The sequence below is a fragment of the Glycine soja genome, chromosome 1 (genome assembly GCF_004193775.1).
Source record: "Glycine soja cultivar W05 chromosome 1, ASM419377v2, whole genome shotgun sequence".
Lineage (NCBI taxonomy): Eukaryota > Viridiplantae > Streptophyta > Magnoliopsida > Fabales > Fabaceae > Glycine > Glycine soja.
Window position 1 is genome coordinate 53,968,157 of NC_041002.1, and position 19,837 is coordinate 53,987,993.

Below are 19,837 nucleotides of genomic sequence, written 5' to 3' on the forward strand. Positions count from 1 at the left end.
CATTCCAAAAACTATTTTTTATGTTATGGAACACTTGTTCTCAAAGGTGATAACTATTTTTTATTGTTATGAAATACCTATTTTAGAAGTTATTTTTTTACTGTTATGAAATACCTTTTCGAAAGACAAAAATATTTATTATTATTATGGAACACATATTTCGGAAGGTAAAACTATTTTTTACTATTATGGAATACCTATTTCGAAATTTATTTTTTATTGTTATGAAATGCCTATTCTAAAAGCTATTTTTTACTGTTATAAAATATCTATTCCAGAAATTATTTTTTTACTCTTATAAAATTCTTATTTCAAGAAGATATAATATGAAAATAATAGTTTAAGATTTTAAAAAATTTGGAGTACAAACAGAACTTGTTATGGGTGTTGTTAGGTGCACCCACTATTATTGCTAGTGCACCCAGTAATTTAAGTGAAGTGGCAAAAATGTCATTTACTTAAATTTTAAAAACCATCCCTCCCCTGCATATTCCGTACGCCGCTGTTACTATTTTTATTCTTCCTTCCTTGAAGCGTTGTCTTCTTCCTTCACTGGTGTTTGGTTGTGTCGCACCGCCATTGTTCGGTGCTTCCGTTGCTGGATTTGAGGAACTCTCCACCACCGCCATGCCGTTTCCGCCATCGAGATAAGCTTTGTTGTTCTTCGTTAATGGCTTTAATGGATGCTTCGTGTTTGTTGGATTCCATATACTACATACGGATTACATAATTCGTATGAGTTATATGGATTAGGTAATTACAAATTAATTATCAATCTACACTTCTTTAAAAATATTTAAAATAATAATACGAATTAAATTTCAAATAAACATATAAAAAATAACTTTTTTTTGCACATTAATTTAATATTTTTAACAATCATACTAACATATTTATAATTTAAAAAAAAAAATAATACTTTTTTATTTTAATTTTTTTTAAAAAAAATCGTATAAGTCATACAGATTAGTTAATCTGTAAGTTATATTAAAACTTACGGATTAGTTAATCCATATGTTACACAAACAAAAAAAATTAACGGCGGCGTACCTCCGATGTATCTCCGTTAACAATCAAACTAACCACCACAACAATCACCATCGACGTATCTCTATAACACTTTCACCTCGACCAAAGCGACAATGTGCACCTCTCACAACAATGAAAAACCAAGAGGAAATGGAGAAAAAGAAGAAGGAATGAATGCATAAAAAAAAAAAAAAAACTTAAAAGGAAGAAGAAAGCAAAAGGGCATTTTTGGAATAAAAATAAATTTCAGGGTGCACAAGCAAAAATGATGGTGCATCTAGCAACACCTACTTGCTATTCATGTATCGTATATGGACCCGGTGTCTAAACCGACATGTAGTTGGGTTCTTCCTTGCAATTAATTCAAATTTGGTGTATGGGCTATCATTGGCCCACATAATTTGTGTGTCACAAGTAATACTGTTCATTTTGTTTGTCCGTTAATTCAGCCGCAAAAATTCAGTTGTAAATTCTCTTTCTACGTGTACGAAACATTTTTTGTTCTTTTAAGACCCAACTCTTTTATTTCAAAATTTTAAGAATTATAGTTAAAAGAAACAAAATTTATATAACTATGGTTGTGTTCGTTTGTAATGAAAGAATATGAAAGAAAGTGTGGATAAAGAAAATGAAAGAAAAAGAGTGAAAAATATAGTTGTTCCGGTGATGAAAGAGATAAAATGAGAGAAAAAAAAAGTGATTTAGTAGGTAATAAAATAAAAAATATATAAATACAGCATTTGTGAAATTCCAATTATACCCATGGGTTGGGTTTTTTTGTTTGCTTTAATATTTTTTAAAAAAAATTATTTTTTACATGTTCTCTTTTACAGTTAAATATAAAACATTTTTTATATTTCTTTTATTAAATAACATTACTATTAAATACAGTTAGACACACAAAATCCATTTGTAGGCATATTCGAATGTCCCATACCCATATTCGATTATACTCCAGCACATTCGATTATATAATACATTTTACTACCAAAGGACATTCGAATTTTTGCCAGCCATATTCGATTATTGCAAACCCATAATCTAATACGGGACTATCCAGTTTCTCGTGCATTTCCCACATCGGACAAGAGGATAATTTTGAAAAAAAGTTCGTCTTTACTTTCTTCGCAAATCGTCTCACTTTTGTGAGGAAAGATTTGGCCGTGGACCCCACGTACAAAAATTACTGTTGCTTTCTCCTCTCTCAAGCGGTAACGAACGAATGAAAGCTGCAATTTCTCTGCTTTTGGTCGCTCTTCTAAGCTTTTCTTTGCTTGGAAACGAACAGGGCCTATATCTTTCATAAATTAAATGTTTAAATAATTTAATTTGAAAATAATTAATTCTTTTTTTTGTTTGCTAAACACTATTTTATTCAATTGATTAATGGTGTCATTAAAGTTAATTTTTCCTTCTTTTTTTTCTTCTGAAATTACAGCAATGAAGTTTATAAATGACGAATCAAAACATATCAATGCTTAAAGCAAATTAGTATCCAACGAAAATTTTACTCCAAGCACAATTTTTTTTTTGCGACAACATTAAGCCCTTGGCATTGTTATGTTTCACTAGCATATTCTTTTGAGAAAATAGACTATACAGTACAAAATCATTTTATATAATATTAACTTTGAATTCAATTGAAATATATTGACCGTCAATCTATCATGCAACCATGAATTTTATACAATTGAAAATTATTGAGTTCTATAATAATTGTTTAAAAATCATACTTGGAATTATTTCTAATTTACTCATAGCAATGATACATCAAAATTAAACTTACTTTAAAAGAAAGTAATGATCATAGCTTAGAATTATTTTCAAAACGTTAAAAAGATAAAGTGAGCAAAAACAACTGAACATGCACAAAGTGTTGTTCTCAATGCTGAACTTAAGCTAAAATAGCTGAGTGAACAAATTGAATTGGGAAAAGAACAAGTTAGCATAAACCAAAGCCTGGACTCATTTTTTATTCACAACACTATCCTAACTATCCTTTTTTTCCATTATTAGACCTCAACTAGACCCCCTCCCCAACAACACCAACAGAACCAAGACACCTCCAGTCCCTGTCATGCTATTTTTACATGGACCCCGAAGCTGGTCACTTACAACCAAAAACCCCTCACCACCACAACCATCAAAAAGTCCACATTGTTATCTTTCTTTCAGCCACAATATTTTGTATAAAGCTTCAACAAATGCGTGGCCAGTCCTTAGTTTCAACAAATGATGCCATGCACTGCATTGAAACTGCTGAATGCTGCTGCATAGCTTAACCTTTTTTTTTAATGTTATTTTTAGCGTTTTGTTTTGGCAAGTGGCCATGGAATAGGATCAATGTATTGCCCATTTGTGATGCATCATGGTGGTGTATGACCTGACCTGATATCATATCATATCATATCAACCATCATTGCTCAGCAGCTTAAGGAGAGACATCTTGAGTGGTTGGTGTGGAGGCGGGGATGGCAAGGCAAAGTAAATGGTCCCAACTTCCAGCCAAATCTACCACTAGTTGCAACCTGGGAGGGAAATTTGAGAAACAAAATAATTACAAGAGTCAACAGGGCGTTGATATGTAACTGGCTGGCCCCATCATCAAAACCACTACTCTGTGGGACCCAGTGGTGGGGTCGGTCATACATGTCAGCGGAGTTTAGGAGTAGAAGAACGCTTGTTGCCAAGAGGGATGCCGGAAATGCCTTGTTTGGAGAGCTCAGCCAACACACTATCCATGGAAGGAGGTTTGAGTCCTAAGGGCAATGGTAGCCATGGCTTGCTTATTGCTTCCTTCACAACCTTGTCTACCACCTCCTCTGCCTGCATGCATGTATGGAACCACATTGTATGAGGAACACTTCATTTGGACCTTTTCAAGAAAAACCATTTATCTACATGCATAACTCAAACATTGGGCAAGTTCATTAACAAATGGTTCATTCCCATGCAAATTCAATTAGAATAACCATTTATGTTATTCAGCACTTGAATAATATTGATCTAATTACACACAATTGGTCACCAGGCACTCTACAAAGTATTTAGATAAACAGCTTTATACATGCATTGTGATTTTAAGATACACACTAGATATTTGAAATATTTTCTCATCTATGAACCTTGCTAGGTATTACAATTCTGTCAAGGCAGTTAAGAGCACTAAATTTTTCTTATTTTTTTCTTATTATTTGTCAACTAGAAAAACAATTTCATCATGACATGGTAGAAGGAAACTGAAAGGAAAGTACTGCATTACCGGATGATGCTCAAAGGAACTTTGTGGCATGCCGAATCTATAGTCCACTGCTTTAGGATTGTGCAATCCAGGTATATTCTGCGGTTTGATGAGAATATCTAATTAGCATCACTCTGGCAAATAATTTAATTAACTAGAAAAGTCAAATTATGCACATGTTATATTTAACATATAGATTTAGCATTGAGACGAAGTTCAAATGTTCAATTCATTGATACTTACTTGATTGTAAGGAAAACAAGGAGCTTGAGGGGCTGGCAACAATGGGCATCCCCAAGCATCCACATGCACCTGAATCATCAAGTTAGTAAACATTAAACTCAATCCACCATTTCTCCATAACAGACCACAATGCAAACTGCATCAAGAATTTGGTTCTGAATAAAAAGAATACCCCCTGATAAGGCTTCCAGTGCCAACTTTCTGTAGGATGCCATATGTGATAACCAGGATGGCCCCAAATCTGTACACCAGCTGTTTGACTACCAGGTTGTCCCCACATAGGATATATAGGAGCTGGAGAAAGGGTGTGATTTGAATGATATGGAGGGTATGCCATGATTGGTCTTTGCATATAATAGTTCCTTTGCATTGCATCCCTTTGATTATGCCATTTCCGATCTTCTTCCCCGGGTGCACTTTGTCTCTTGTGTATTCTATATTTCTGTTCAACACAAAGTTGTTACTAAATCTTACCAATGAGAACATATGTATATTAATTTTCTTTACTATCAGAAAGGTGTTGAAAATAAAATAGTCATTCTACTTGCAGCTTTGGAATAGAAACTGATATCTATAACCAGCAAGTAAAATAAGAACCTGAAGATGGCTTGCCACATTGTGCCTTGTCAAGCCTTCCACTTTCATTATCTCCAATATTCTAGAAGGAATGGCTTGATCGATACCTAGTTGTTCGACAGCCTTCACAAATTTTTTATGTAGCTCAGGAGTCCAGTCTACCTGAAACCGAAACCAAGTACCATAACTGTATTCAGATAATCATACCAGATCATTTGTACAGCCTTAACAAAAGTTATATGGAAATATAAGGATAAGATGCAGTTCATGGATATGATTTTACAGAAATATTAACTAAGACCCTGAGACCAAATCAAAGTCTTTCAGGTGAAATAAAAGTCCATGGATAAGATGCAGTTGAAATATATATGAAGTTCGATAATTGTGTCATTTTCAAGTTGAATAACTATTATGGATATATAGATCATAAGATACAGATCCAAGCTCCAGAATTTTGCCCTCACCAGCCAACACATTCTATTTAAAACTGAATACAAGGAAAGAAGATGACAATTAGAGCCATGCTGTTTTCTCAAGCGATTTTAGTAGGAAATCCATTGGAAATGTCCTTCTAAGATTAAAAATTATAGAACAGTTAATATTTGGCAAGTCCATTACAAAATTTCCTTTACTCACTTCCTGGTGATTGAGAGTTGTCTGGTACATATGCTTTCTTTAATAATTCAAAGCACGCAGATATAACACGTTGGAACATTGACAGGTTAAACAAAATTTTAAATATTTTGTAGTTACATGTGTCAAACTAGTGCCATTCATATCAACTTTATGAGCATGCATAAGAAAATCATACAGGGCAAGAAGGAAGGGAAAGGTAGTATAGTGCTAATGTTGGTATTTTGCAACTTATATGATAAGAAGAACTAATAGTCATAATTCAGCTTACTTTCATCTTCTTCCGATTAGCTTTAATCTCACATGAATCATTAAGTACGCCCGTTCTATTTGGAGATGTATTACCATCGGCATTGCTGAGAAACTTTTTATTATTTGGACTCAGTGAAACAGCACTCTCACCCCTGGAACCATTGGCAAAATCCTCTTCCTCCTTAATCAGAGTCTTATCAGGTTCCCTTGGTTGAGGAGAACTTTCAGCATTCAAATTCTCACACAAAGTTTCGACAGATTTACATTCCCCATCATGTTCCACACTTTCTTTTTCTGTTGAGCAATTAGTCTGATCATGGCAATCTCCATCATCCAGTAACCTTGTCCCCTGCTTTAATTGAGGGGTTGACGGAGCCGGATATTTATCACATACAGCAGACTGCTCATGGTCAATATCACTAAACCTCGACACATTTTCTAAATCAATTGAAATCCTACTTTTATCTTGTCCATTTTCTGTTTGAAGCTGCAGCATGGATTCTACAGATTCTTTGACAGGTTTTAGTGATTCAGACAGGACATTTGCCCCAGCATTAAATGCCTGCTTGAAATTCAACTAAATTAGAAACTACTTTTTTAATGTTATTTTAATAATAAATGCCATCATAATGTTGCCATCATAATGTTTCCAGTGCCAACAAACCTTGTGAACAACATGCTGCCAAATATTTTTGAGCTTGTCCTCAGAGAGTGGTTTACTGAGAAACTCAACTGCACCAAGCTTAAAAAGGAAAATGGATCAGTGATTAAAGAGGTATGCATCAACAATCAGGAGTATAAAATCAGATATTAACTCATACATACATTACTTGGGATAACTAAACCAAAATCTTACCGCAATGCACTTCATCATGGTGTTCAGGCACTGGTCCTTTGAAGTCACTACATGAAGAATTGTAAGTATCACTGGTTAGAAAATTTACAGCAAAGTGAAACGGCCTTAAAGTAACTTTTTTTCTCATATTTCCGATGTCATGCTACCTTGTAGATCACTCATCCATTTCAATTGTTTAAAGCTTCACAAGGAGAAAAAAAAGTTGCCAAATTATATAAAACTAAAGCAAGCAATGATCACAAAACAAATACTACATTAAAATCAAATTGATCTTTTTTTGTTAGGAGAGGGGCAAGGGGGTCATAAAAATTACAAGAATTTAAACCAGAAAAGTTAGGATTGGCTCTACGCTTACTAATGGTAGGCAAGTCCTTTGAATTCTCAAGAAATTTGAAACCTCCAAGGCTACAGCTTGTACTCACCTATAATTCAGATAGATGCACAAGGTTACAAATCACATCATCAAGGATAAATTACTATAACAACGTAAAAGAGATCAATTACAAGTACAAAGTGAGACAAAAAGTGCCAACATGTTGTTAGAGCAAAATGTATAAGGTGAAAAAAGTTTTCACTTATTATTAGCATTTCACAAATTACAAGATAAATGACTCTTCCAATGAAAGTATGTTTTACTTAGTAAAGTTTGGAAGCACCTAACTATAATCAATAGAACTATCTACTTCCTGATATTCACCTCATTTCAACTAGCACACTGAACAACATCTATTTTTCTTTTCTGTTCAAATTTTACAACTATAACATAATGATTTGTCACTTATACTGAAAATAAAGCTCATTACCTCCACTATAGCAACATGGAAGCCTTCAGGACTACTCGAGAGTGCTGACAAGGCTTCATTCTCATCGTAGAAAGTGGAAACTGTACAGAAATTCTGAGGCTTACTAACAAATTAAAGGAATAAACAACGGGCATAGAGAAAACAAGGGTGTGGTAGTAGATGAAAATAATGCTGTGAATTTAATTATATGAAAGTCAAATTATACTCAGGTTGGTTCTCAAGATTTAATTAATTAATTTCAATTACATTTGGATTTGTGGAAACTTTAGTTTTCCATTATAAATTCACATCTAATGCAGCCACCTAATTCATATTTGCTTGGAAATTAAAAGGCCATCAAAATCCAAATGCATCAAAAATAGAATAGATTCAGTAATTCAAAAAGTCGGATAGCTGGCCATTCTTTTATCCATAATATCTTTAGAATTTGGACCACTTCCAGTTTTCATAACACTTAGGGGCATATAGTCTAAAGCAAAAATGAAAAGTTTTACACCTTGACAAACCATCTAAAGAAATACCACAAATGGTAACATCAAGCATCGAGAAAGGAGGGCAAAATCTTGAATTTTTTTCTAACCTTCAATGAAATAAAACCTCAGGCCACAATGTCCCAAAGAAACAAATAAGGGCTATCTAAAGAAGTGCCACTTTAAAAGATGCCATTCTACAAGATGGGGACCAACTTTACCCACTAATTAAGGAAAGTGGGATTATCTAGGCCGTAATATCAAGTGGATGAGGAAGTGAAACATACCAAAAAAAAAAAACTAAGAGGGGATCCAAAAAGTCTCACCATTATAGTCCACGGCCTCAAGTTGTTCTCTTATCTCAGCAGCAGAACTACTATCTCCTTCAAGCAGAAGAACTCTAAGTCCCTTTGGGAAATCTTTCCATTCTTGTAAATCATTGGCAGTGCAAACCATAGCTGGTTTGGCATTCTTACTCGGTCCCCTAGTTAAGTAACAGATCAATATTGCTGATCAACACTGGATCCCTTCTGCAAGATCCATGAGATCACAAGTTTGAATTTTCCACAGAACACAGAAAAACAAAGAAAAAAAAAGAGAAGCAGAAATCCACAGAAACTTAAGCTTGTTCACAAGGTAAAAAGCTTCCAAATGTGGAACACTAGCATGACACCTAAACTCAGAAGTTAAACTTAAACCAAAACAAGGTTCAGTTTGAAAATCCCAAGTTCTGATCATTCATGAAACAACTCTGAAATAAATAAACAAAAAAACAACAAAAGATTCCTACTCATTTTCCAGCATGTTTCCTCCGAAGAAAGAAAATCAAAACTTGTACTTCATACCATAAACTGTAAAGATCTCATTTTCTTATGACATGAAACCTTCACAGAACACTAACACAGACAAAGACATGGGTGAGATAATTAAGATCTTCAACTACCACAGGAAAACTTGACAAGAAACCGGGTCAGACAGCAACACAAAACCGTGAACCAACCCAGAAAAGAAGCAAACAAACACCTCAAAGTGGCAAACATGGCATGCCATGCACATATTATAATCCAAAAAAGGCAAAGAGAAAAACCAAAGCAAAAACAAAACCAACTCACTTCTCCAAAACTGAACACATGAATCAAGGTAGAATCAGCATGCACACGGAAAGTGGTTCTTTTCCAAGCCTTTTTTTTTATTGTTTCCTAGCTATTACCTTGGCTGAAAAGAAAATGCCCCACCAACTACTCTGCCCAAAGTTGTGTTCTTTTCTTTCTGCTCTTATTCCATTGAAGACAAACAAAGCAAATAGAGTGAGGGAAGGGGAAGTGAGTTAGGAGGTTTAACTACGGTCGTTGAAGGGTGTCTGTGACTACTGAACAGTTGCCATCGCTCCTTAAGAACCACATAATATGCAGAAAAAGAGTCTCTCACTATGGTCAATCATGGTTCATTTTCCAAATCTACCCTCATTTCTTACCATTTTTTTCTATAAAAAAAAATTACATGTTGTTTCCTACAGTATAATTTGAGTTGAAAATAAATACATTGTCTTCTACTATATAAAATTTGAAACTTCTTTTCTTTGTAATGAAATTTAATAGTACTTTATTTCTTGAATTTTTTACTCCAAAATTAGTTTGTTCCTGTGCTCTATTTACCTCTTTCTGTCTTGCATCATTATGACATAGTCATCAATATATAATTTCCCTTCATTTCTAATAAAAGATGTATGTTAAAAGTGATAATAAAAAAGCATTTTACTCTTTGCAATTTGGTTTAAATACACTTTGTTACGAAACAAACCAACATTGTTTTTTTTTTCAATTTTGTACAAGCTTTTCAATTTTATTTTGTATTTTCTTTGTGATTTTATTCTTCCTAGAAAAACTAAACTTTATTTTTATTATATTTTTTGTTTATAAATTTGTTTAATACCAAAGTATTGATTAAATTGTTTGCTTTTTTCCTTCTAAATTTGAGATTATCCAGCACAATATTTATCCTACGTACGTAATCCAAAGTGTACGGTAGTACGGTAATAGTGAAAAAAATCAGATAATTGTATAATTTCATAACTCAAGAAATAAAGCACTTCCAAAATACAGTGCAATTGGGTAAAATACTAAAATGTAACACAATATGTCGTTATTAATGTGTACCTAGTGTTAGAAAATTGCAGAAAAATACACCAAATAGGGCGCCTATGTGGCAACAATGCAAACCACGGGTAGATAAGAATGCTAATTTTATAGCACAGACAAAAAGTTTTCAAATCAAACCAGATCAAATTTTATAACAGAGAGAAATGGTGTATTTGGCAAAATCAACACATGGTTAACTGACAGTTAAAAGCTAGATAAAGCTCAGAGTTAGCATGTTAATTAATTAAATTAAAATTGTTTAACAAAAATAGTTATAATTTATACATAGTTATAGTTTACACTTGAAAAACTATATATTTTTAATAATAATAATTTTTTATATTTTGATTTATTTCAAATAGTTTATCATTTTAAATCAAATGAGATAATATAAAAAATTCATATTATAAAATTTTTTGTATTATAGACAAAATATTTGATGAGAGAGAGAGATGTGAGAGTGTGTGCATGTGTTCTTGTTTTTTTTTTTTTTAACATAAGATTGAAAACTGAAATGTAAATTATGTGTGTCAAATACATTTTTAAGTACTTCTTGTTTTATCCAAATGACAATAGGATAAAATGCTAAATTCCATATATGAATTTCCATTTAAAAACTAATATTTGTATTTAATGAATTTGGTATAATTAGTAATATACATTTAGCTTGTGAGTGAGATTGAATTTGATTTTCTATATAAAGTATATTTTGATAGGGATGAAGAATTTTAAGTGTAAGTAAGTTTTAAACCAATCAAGATTAATGTTGCCCAATTTATCCAAATAAAAATGGGATTAAATCATCTTATTACACATAATTAGTCCAATTAATACCTACAAACCATTATCTTAGTGTATATAATCTCATTTTTACTGGGAGAAAGTTAAACAATTCTTTTATTAAACAAAAGAGTTAAACAATCATATTAAAATTAGTTCATGATCAATTCAAAGGACAAAACATCGATAAATTAAAACCCTAATAAAAAAAATAAAATATACATGTTTTTCATAAAATAAAAAATTATGAGACACTTAATTGTAATGTTGTTAGAATATGATCACTGAACCGATCAAGACAATAGATCAAGGTTTAATAATTCAACTGAGGTTAAATCGTTTTTAATAAAATACATTTTTTAAAATAACTATATAATATATTAAGCAATATTAAACAAAAAATAACATGATATGTATAAATTTATAAACAAATTTATAATATTAAAAACTATACTTCACTTTTGTGATAAGTCATAACATATAACAAAAGTAAGTTATATACAAAAGCAAATATAATACATTATAATATTTAAGTTTAACAATAACAAATAAAATCAATTAATCAAAAAAAATTGTGATTTTCATCAAACTGTCAAAACTAATATAACTTTCATTTTTTCTTAACAATTTTGCTAATTTATGACTAATTCAATTGCACATCAATTTTGAAATTTAAACCAATGGATAGGTCATCGATTTCCAATTGAACTGCATAATGCGATCCAGTTAGGACAATCATCCTTAATTGTGAATTTAGATGAGTTGGGTTGCCAAATTGAAAGTTAGGTGAATTTGGTCTGTAAGTTTGAATATTATACTATTTTATGTGCATACAAAATTAAAATGTTTTTAAAAATTTATAGTTAGTTTTTAAATTAAAATTAAACATAGTTTTTTTAAATGGAATAAAAATAGTTTAGACTTTGGATCATCACACAAGTAAAATACTTTACAAGAAATAAAAGGGGAAAACGTATAAAAATAGTTTAGACTTTGGATCAGCACACAAGTAAAATACCTTACAAGAAATGCATAATTAAATATTTTGTTAAAACACTAGCTTATACCAAATTTGGATTAAGGAACGAGTGGAATTGCATACCCACCACTACCCGTGGAATAACGTGTTTTTGAGTCAAGATATAGATTTGGAAATAGATTGTAATTGATTTAAAAATTAAATACTTCATTCACTTAAATTTTTTAATTATTAACTGAATAAAATTTTAAATGCTTTTATGTTTTTAAAATCTATAAGCTATAAGAGAATATTTTTGGGGGGTAAACGTTGGGAAGTAAATAATTTTATCTTAGCAATTTGAAATGAAAAATGATGATGATACAAATTCAACTACAACATCCATAATGCCGAGCATTTCACGCAATCCAAATGAAGAACTTTACACAAAAATACGCACATGCTTCTTCTTTTTTTTTTCTTTTCCTTTTACAAAGTATTAATTTTTTGTTTTAAAAGCTTAAAAACCTACTAAATATCAAACCAACTCCCCAAATTGAATTTGCCCCACCCCCAAAAGGTGCAAAAGGAGAATATTTTTTCCTGTGGCAAAGTGGTCTCCTCAAAAGACAATAATCACTATTTTTTCTTTTCTACTAAATCAATGTAACAATAATTGCAAAAAGAAAATTGATATGACTTTTCACCCGCCTTAACAGTGTTTTGCTATCCTATTTCGTCCCATGTGACTATGATGTAAAATTTCGAGTGAGGCCAATGCTAAGGGGGTTTCCCTTTTCCCACAAAATACCAGAAGACTTTTCTTAGAGTCTACTAAAACTAATCACGTCTCATAAGCCAATATAGATGTAAAAAATTGACTCTCTGCTGCACATGCAATAAATCATGAAGTTGATGGACGCTAGAACTAGATAAACATGCCATGGGACAAAGTTTTGTACTAGTATAAATTAATCATGATTTGTCACATTATATCAATACAAACACGTTACAATACTATTGTAAAACAACAATTAAAAAATACGGTACAAAGTATAACAGTTGTTTATAGTGTATTCTACGTAACTTGTATATTTTACATAATAAAATAAGAGAGTGTGTTTGATAAAATATTTTATTTTTAAAATTTTTTTATTAGTTAAAAAAATTATTTAACTATTTGATAAATGAGTTTTTTTAATAGTTTTTAGTGATTTTTAAAATGTTAATTGAAGTAATATTTTTAAAATGTTAGTTTTTAACTTCTAATTTTTTATATTTATTTATTTTTGTCCTTAAACACTTATTAGATTTACTTTTTTAGTCTCTTTTACTTAAAGTAAAATTTTATTATGTTTATCTTTTGTATAACTTTATAAATTTCAATTATTTCAACAAATAATTTTACTAAATACTTATAATTTAATAAGATAATTTTTTAACTTCTAGCTGGATTTTATCTATCAATTAGTTTTTCAACTTATAACTTATTTTTCAACTAATTTTTCAGCTACATATCAACTATCAATTAATTTTTTCAGCTAATTTTTTACTAACACTCATATTTAACATTTGTCTCGGGAGGAAGAAAATGTTAACCAGTTATACCGACACTTGAAAGCCATGGGTACGTTCGGAATAATAAGGGCAATTTCGTAATTGAAGAGCTGGTACTTGCTAGCCCAAACTTGAAGAGTTGCTTAGTTTGTTAATTATAATGTAAGTTAATTGCAGTAATCACATGCACCTCCTTCCACTTCACCTGTTTTAAAATTATTATTTTTTAATTACCATAATTGCAACATTTGATTTCTTAGGAAAATCTTAAAATATTTTCACAAATTTTCATCATTTAAATTGATTATATGACTAACTTTTAGTGTGAGATTTATTTATACTTAAAAGTTTATTGTTTTCTCTCAAGAATGTATTTGGTGGGAATGACTTTAAAACTACTTTAAATTTAACTTTTATACCAAATACAAATTAAAAATATATTATATATGATTTTTTAAAAATGATGTAATTATTTATTAAAAAATTAAAATTTAAGAAAAAAAATCCTTGAGGTTTTAGAGAACTTATTTAACTACTATAACTATTTTTAGGCATGTTCTTAATTAAAGGCTTATGTCATATGAGGGCCTTGAAAAAAGTTCTAAATCTAAAAGTTTTAAAACAATAAGTTTAAGTCTAAAAGTTTGAGATTACCTAAAATGAAAATTAACTTATTAATAATTTAATAAATAAATGGTATTAGTAGTTGTATGTTATTTAACCAATGGTTTATAGTTAAGTTGAAGAAAAATGAATTCGCAAAAAGATTAAAAAAATTAATTTAGCCCAAGAATGCTATATAAAAATTAAAATAGTAATTTTTTAATTCCTGTAAATAAAGTTAAATTTAGTTTTATAAAGAAGACTAATGATAATCCTCCATTCGGAGGGGGGAAATTGAAATCCTCGCTAGAGAGATATTTTTAGACAGTCCGTAGTGTTTGAAATTTTATTGTATGGTATCTTAAAGTGTGTTTGGTTTTGTAATGACTACAAAATTCAATTTTTCAATGTGAAAATCTAAAAATTATAAAGAGTTGTGGTTTCTTTAACGTGAAAAAAAAAACAATAATTGATTGTCTTTTCGCATATCACATAAACACAACCAAACACACTATAGTTAAAATGGAGATCATTTTTTGAATTTGGTCTTGTAATTTTTTCTTTCACATTAAGTATTTCACGTTAAAAAATGATTATGCTATATTCATTATTTACTTTTTTTTTCTCCATCCTTAATATGGATGGCAAGTAGACTCAAACTTAATAAGTGTCCATAAAAATCATTTGAATAGGTAAGCTAACCAATTAAATGATTATAGGTCTATGGTAATTATCTATATAATTGTGAATGTAAGTAGGTACAAATGTACAATGCTACCAAATCTTATCGATCCATACTAATAAGATAACTCTATTAGTTTAATAAATAGCGTTTTTAAAACACTAATTTTTACCTTATAGCTTTTTTAAGTTTATTCATCTTTTTTTTTCTTGAAATATTTATAATATTTACTTTTTTACTCTTTTCGATATAAGATGAGATTTTATTATATAATCGTTTTTTCATATATAAGGTGGGATTTTAATAACGGTAACTTAATTTTCGGTTAATAACTAACTTTTTTAATAAGATGGAATTCTTGTCAGTTTTTAACTAATTATTCAATTAATTATGCTAAACATAGCTTACCTACATAATTACTAACTATTTTTCTATAACTAAAATTAAAAAAAAAAGAAAAAACTAAGTAATCTAAAGAATTTTGTTTTTAATGTTTTATAATTAAGATTTGTCTTTAAATATTTGTCACTTGATTTATATATTTTATTTTTTTAAGTAATACACCTTTTATAAATTTATCGTTAATATTCATACTATAACTAGTAACTTTTATAATTTATTATTTTTTTAAATAAACACAAAATTGAAGTGATATTTAAGTTAATTAGTAAAGCTTCTATTCACCTAATGTGATTCATTGTCCCGGAATTAGATCGTGAAACAAACAGTGGAAACTCCACTGTATGAAAATACATTTCAGAGAACTCTGGTTTTTCCTTAGAGTTAGAAATTTGCAATAAATCGCTTGACTATAGTTCCACCCACTACGATTGGCTCCTTGATATCAATATTAAGCTACGTGTTCATCATCCAAGTCACAAACAGTCATACCAATTTAGGCATGTCACTTTTCGGTATTACAATGACGTACTAGAAATCCAGAAAAAAATAGATAAATGCTGAACCCTAGAGCAGTGACTTACTCATCAATCTCAGTACTAACCAATCCAACCATCAACTGTTAAACGCATCAATTAAATTGATATGAAATTATTTTAATTTGAATATTAATTATAAATAATGAAGAGTATTGTTTCGGTGAATTCAAATTTAAATCCTTGGTATTTATTATTATAATAATTTTGAGTTCAAATTTTACTTTTATATCTATAAAAATCAAAAACAGATATCAAATTTATAATAACTCATTCATTTGATTCAACCAACTTAGCTTAGACTTGCTTGGGTGAGTTCGAATTGTCGCACGTGATAAATTAATAATCTCACTCTATTAAAATAGAATTACCTTAAAAAACTCTTTACTCAATGAAAAAAGACCAAACCATGCATCGCCCACAGTTTGTAAGGGTAGATAAAAACAAAAGACTTTGCTTATCTAATTATCTTCTCTCTGTTGCTTTTCTTTTTATCTTCAAGGTAGTGGAAGTCCCACATACACGATCATCCATAGATCTTTGTCTCCTCCACCCCCTATTGTCATTGTTCAACATTGTCAAAGGCTCAATCATTTTCACTGTTTTGAGATCCAAGAGCGTTCTAGGAGCATATGCAAACACCCAGAATTCAAAATGGTGCCTAATTAAGGAACGTGTCCTTGTCCTTTCATGGTTTTGATAGTTTGAATAAATTAAAGAGCCTCGTTTATTTGGTTGATTTTCTTGCCACATAATTACCCTGCTTTTTATTGGGCTCTTAATTTCAACCTCTTTTTCCACTTTGCTTCAGAACCACATTTGCCATTGCCAACCGGGGGATTTTTTTTATCTCATGTTTGGTTTCCCTTTTGATTGCTTCTATCAGGAAATAATCTCACGGATCAAACCTTTCAATGTTGGCATAATAATGATATTGTCGATGATGCTAGGAATGTAATAAAAAATTAGTCTAGTTTAATTGAAGTATTTAGAATTGATGATTCATACTAGATATAATTAAAGATTCTTGCGTGAGCGTACATGTTAGAAGTATAATACAAAATTAATACGCAATGTATGGTTTTGAAATTGATGCTTCATGATACGACATTAATAACATATTAGAAAATGAATGAGACTTAAAGTTACTTTCGGAAGAAGAAAGTATCCAAATCTTGTAAAGAATATTTTGATCATATTCATAATTAAAGTAAGATATTTTAACACAAACTTCTTCATACCTGACTGAGACCGTACATCTACAGTGTAAAATTTGTAAGATCCGTTAGACATTTATAGGTGACTCAATATATTATATCAAGATTATAGAGACGGTGAAAATACATGAATTGTTTAATGTTATATTTTCAACATACTTAAAAGAGAAATAATCATGGCAGCTTATCCCTTATGCAACCATAAAGTTTGTCTTGTTTGGTGTCCCAATATGGGTAAAAAGATGAGTAATGTGTTTAGAAACGCGTTACTGAGTTACGTTAATATGCTATTGAGGGGAAAAAATAGAGATCATGAGCTAGAAGCTATAAGAAAATGTTAATTAATATTTTTAGAATATTTTTTAGGGAATTAAAAAGGAGAATTTTTTTTATTGAAATACATAAAATTATATTGTCTATAAAATTTATTTACATTCTTCTATAATTTTTATAATAAATATCTATTTATTTTAATTTTTTAACTAATGTTTTAAGATTATGGGGTAGTACAACCCAAGTTATAAATGTAGCGTAAATTCTCTCTCTCCAATTCCAAAAACCACTGAATAAGAAAAGGTTTGCTTGTTTCCCGAATAAAAGTGATATTTTTTTAGTAAAGTTTTTATGAATGTTTCAAATTCCATCTCTCTAATTCCAAACAAGCATTGAATAAGAAAAAGGTTTACAGGTTTCCAGAATAAAAGTGATATTTGATTTAAGTTTTTAGAGCATTTTTAATAGGATTCTTGAGCTGAGTTATTGAAGAACCAAATTTATCATTATACATGTTATGAAGATTTACAATATAAAGATTGAATTCTCCTTAAGAACTTTCAACAACTGTCATCTTTTCAAAAAAATATTTTTTATTTAAGTAGTGTCTATTGTGTAATCCATAAAAATGGTTCATCAAGAACCAAAAGTGTAATCTATCAGAAAAAAATTCTTATTATATCTTATGTGATACTATAAAACCTAAAAAAAAATTAATAACTCAAGTTTTACACTAAAGATACTGATATGAATGTTTCAATTTACGGTTTTTCACGCTCACGTTAACACGTTGTAGGTCAATGCAGCTTGCGGTTGCGAGATGTTTAGAAACACGACACGAGTTGAAACTTGAGAGAGAGAGTGCAAGAGTATAATTTTAAACTGATAAAAACATGAGAAGATGTGCGATAAAAGTCAATAATGAGTATAAAGTAGAGAAACTAATTAACTATAACTATTAGGTAACGCAAAATAAACTACTAACAACTTAAATATGTATAATTATCTAAAGTAATAAGTAGCCCAATTATACTATAATATTAGTGTAATATTCGTTGCCGTTGTACCAAAAAGGAAAGGAAAAAAAACTATAGTATAACACGAGGTGTTGATTTTGAGGTTGCATCCTTGTTAGTATAACACAAATTCTAGCTATTACATATCCTAAGAGACCTTGCAATATGAATGTTAAACATACTTTCAGTTTCATTGTCTGTTGGTGATGAAATAATACTGAAATTTAACATACTTTTGTGCTTTTCTTTTTCTCTATTTATCAAGAGTTTGTGCGGATTTATTGACTTGTTAAATTTCTTCATCCTTCACTTGTGGTGAATGAAGGTCATCATTTTACATGTTCCAAGCACGAGAACAAGTGTGAGAAGTTGTTGCCCGAATTTATGAAGCATATTTTAAACCTTTAGCATACATTTAATTAATGTCAGTTTTGTTTTATTATTCAATGAATTCTACCAGAATTCGAATTCTCGATATTTATTAAATTTCGCCCTCTCCTATTAGTCCACTTATGAAGATAAGAACAAGGTGTCGCACCCGTGCTTCTTCTTGTGTTAATTTGTAATTTATTTAAATTTATTTGTTGAAATAAATGTTTGTTTTAATAAAATAAATAAATTTCAATTTTTTTAATGTGTTTGTCTAAGTAGTATCAGCTAAGAAAATAATTTTTTATTTATTTTAAGAAGTAAATTTTATCTATTTTTTTTAAAAAAATACTTATATAAAAAAGATTTATTTTAAATTTTTTTTTTTTTAAAATTTAAACAAAATCACCCAATAAAAAAAATGGTAATAATAGAGAGGTTAAGAAATACGTGACAGGGTTGACGCTGCTATTGAGAATGGACCAGGCAATGTATGCACGTGAATGAATTAAACGGTTCATAGGATAGGAGTATATATGTGACCATCAGAGGGAAAATTAATTAATTGTCTTCATGTTTTTCAAACATTTAATGTCGTGCATTGGTTGGTTTGTCTCGTGGTGGTTTTATGGCAAGAGGGGGATGTCGATTTGCTTGGTAACCTATAAAGTCGAGAATAAGTTGGCTACTCCTACATTGTAGAAAGTTTTTTGGTAGTGATGCACTGAATACTGAATAGGTTGTCTTTTTATCCATTTGTTGGACATGCATGGCATCGAACGGATGATACTATGTAGGAGACAAATCAAGAGCAAAAAGACACTGTCGCGTTAATCACTTTTGGCCCTTTTGGGAAACTCACCGACGGGGTTTAAAAACAAAAACGCCCACCGTGGGGCTCGAACCCACGACCACAAGGTTAAGAGCCTTGCGCTCTACCAACTGAGCTAGACGGGCACTTATTTATAAATACTTGTTCAATACTTGCTATTCCTTAGTGTACTGTTAACTATTCGAGTATTTTTTTTATGCTCATTATGGATACTAATGATCCCAATTCTCTGTAAACTAGAAGAAATAAAAATCACATCAAATGCAATTTTAAACACAACAACTATTGTTTGGCATAAATTATTTAATTTACTTCCCAAAGGACCTTTTACATTTTGCATTAACAATTTAACGAATTAAAACAATTCTTACTTC

General features: G+C 30.3%; 1 protein-coding gene and 1 non-coding gene across 3 annotated transcripts; both read right to left on the reverse strand.

Moving 5' to 3' along the window:
- Positions 1-2,836: 2,836 nt before the first annotated feature.
- LOC114423004 (two-component response regulator-like APRR2) lies at positions 2,837-9,491 on the reverse strand. 2 transcript variants are annotated; one of them, XM_028389601.1, is made up of 12 exons: positions 9,314-9,491; positions 8,430-8,633; positions 7,634-7,713; positions 7,186-7,252; positions 6,831-6,877; positions 6,639-6,716; positions 5,994-6,536; positions 5,111-5,251; positions 4,686-4,955; positions 4,514-4,582; positions 4,292-4,369; positions 2,837-3,855 (listed from the first exon to the last, which is right to left on the reverse strand). In XM_028389601.1, exons 2-12 carry the CDS (start codon positions 8,557-8,559, stop codon positions 3,682-3,684), a joined length of 1,677 nt encoding a protein of 558 aa, XP_028245402.1. In that variant the 5' UTR covers positions 8,560-8,633; positions 9,314-9,491; the 3' UTR covers positions 2,837-3,681. The 2 variants fall into 2 exon arrangements, with proteins under 2 accessions (XP_028245402.1, XP_028245394.1); XM_028389593.1 differs by having other exon boundaries at positions 9,216-9,490.
- A 10,024-nt stretch (positions 9,492-19,515) lies between these two features.
- On the reverse strand, positions 19,516-19,588 carry TRNAK-CUU. The gene has a single exon. It is a non-coding gene; the product is annotated as a tRNA-Lys (tRNA).
- Between the last annotated feature and the right edge of the window lie 249 nt (positions 19,589-19,837).

Coding starts and splice junctions, on each gene's coding strand:
- LOC114423004 (XM_028389601.1), bottom strand. CDS start 8,559: ATGGTTTGCACTGCCAATGATTTACAAGAATGGAAAGATTTCCCAAAG. Junction 6,717..6,830: donor CCATGATGAAGTGCATTGCG/GTAAGATTTTGG, acceptor TTCCTTTTTAAG/CTTGGTGCAGTTGAGTTTCT. Junction 4,956..5,110: donor ATGTGGCAAGCCATCTTCAG/GTTCTTATTTTA, acceptor TGTGTTGAACAG/AAATATAGAATACACAAGAG.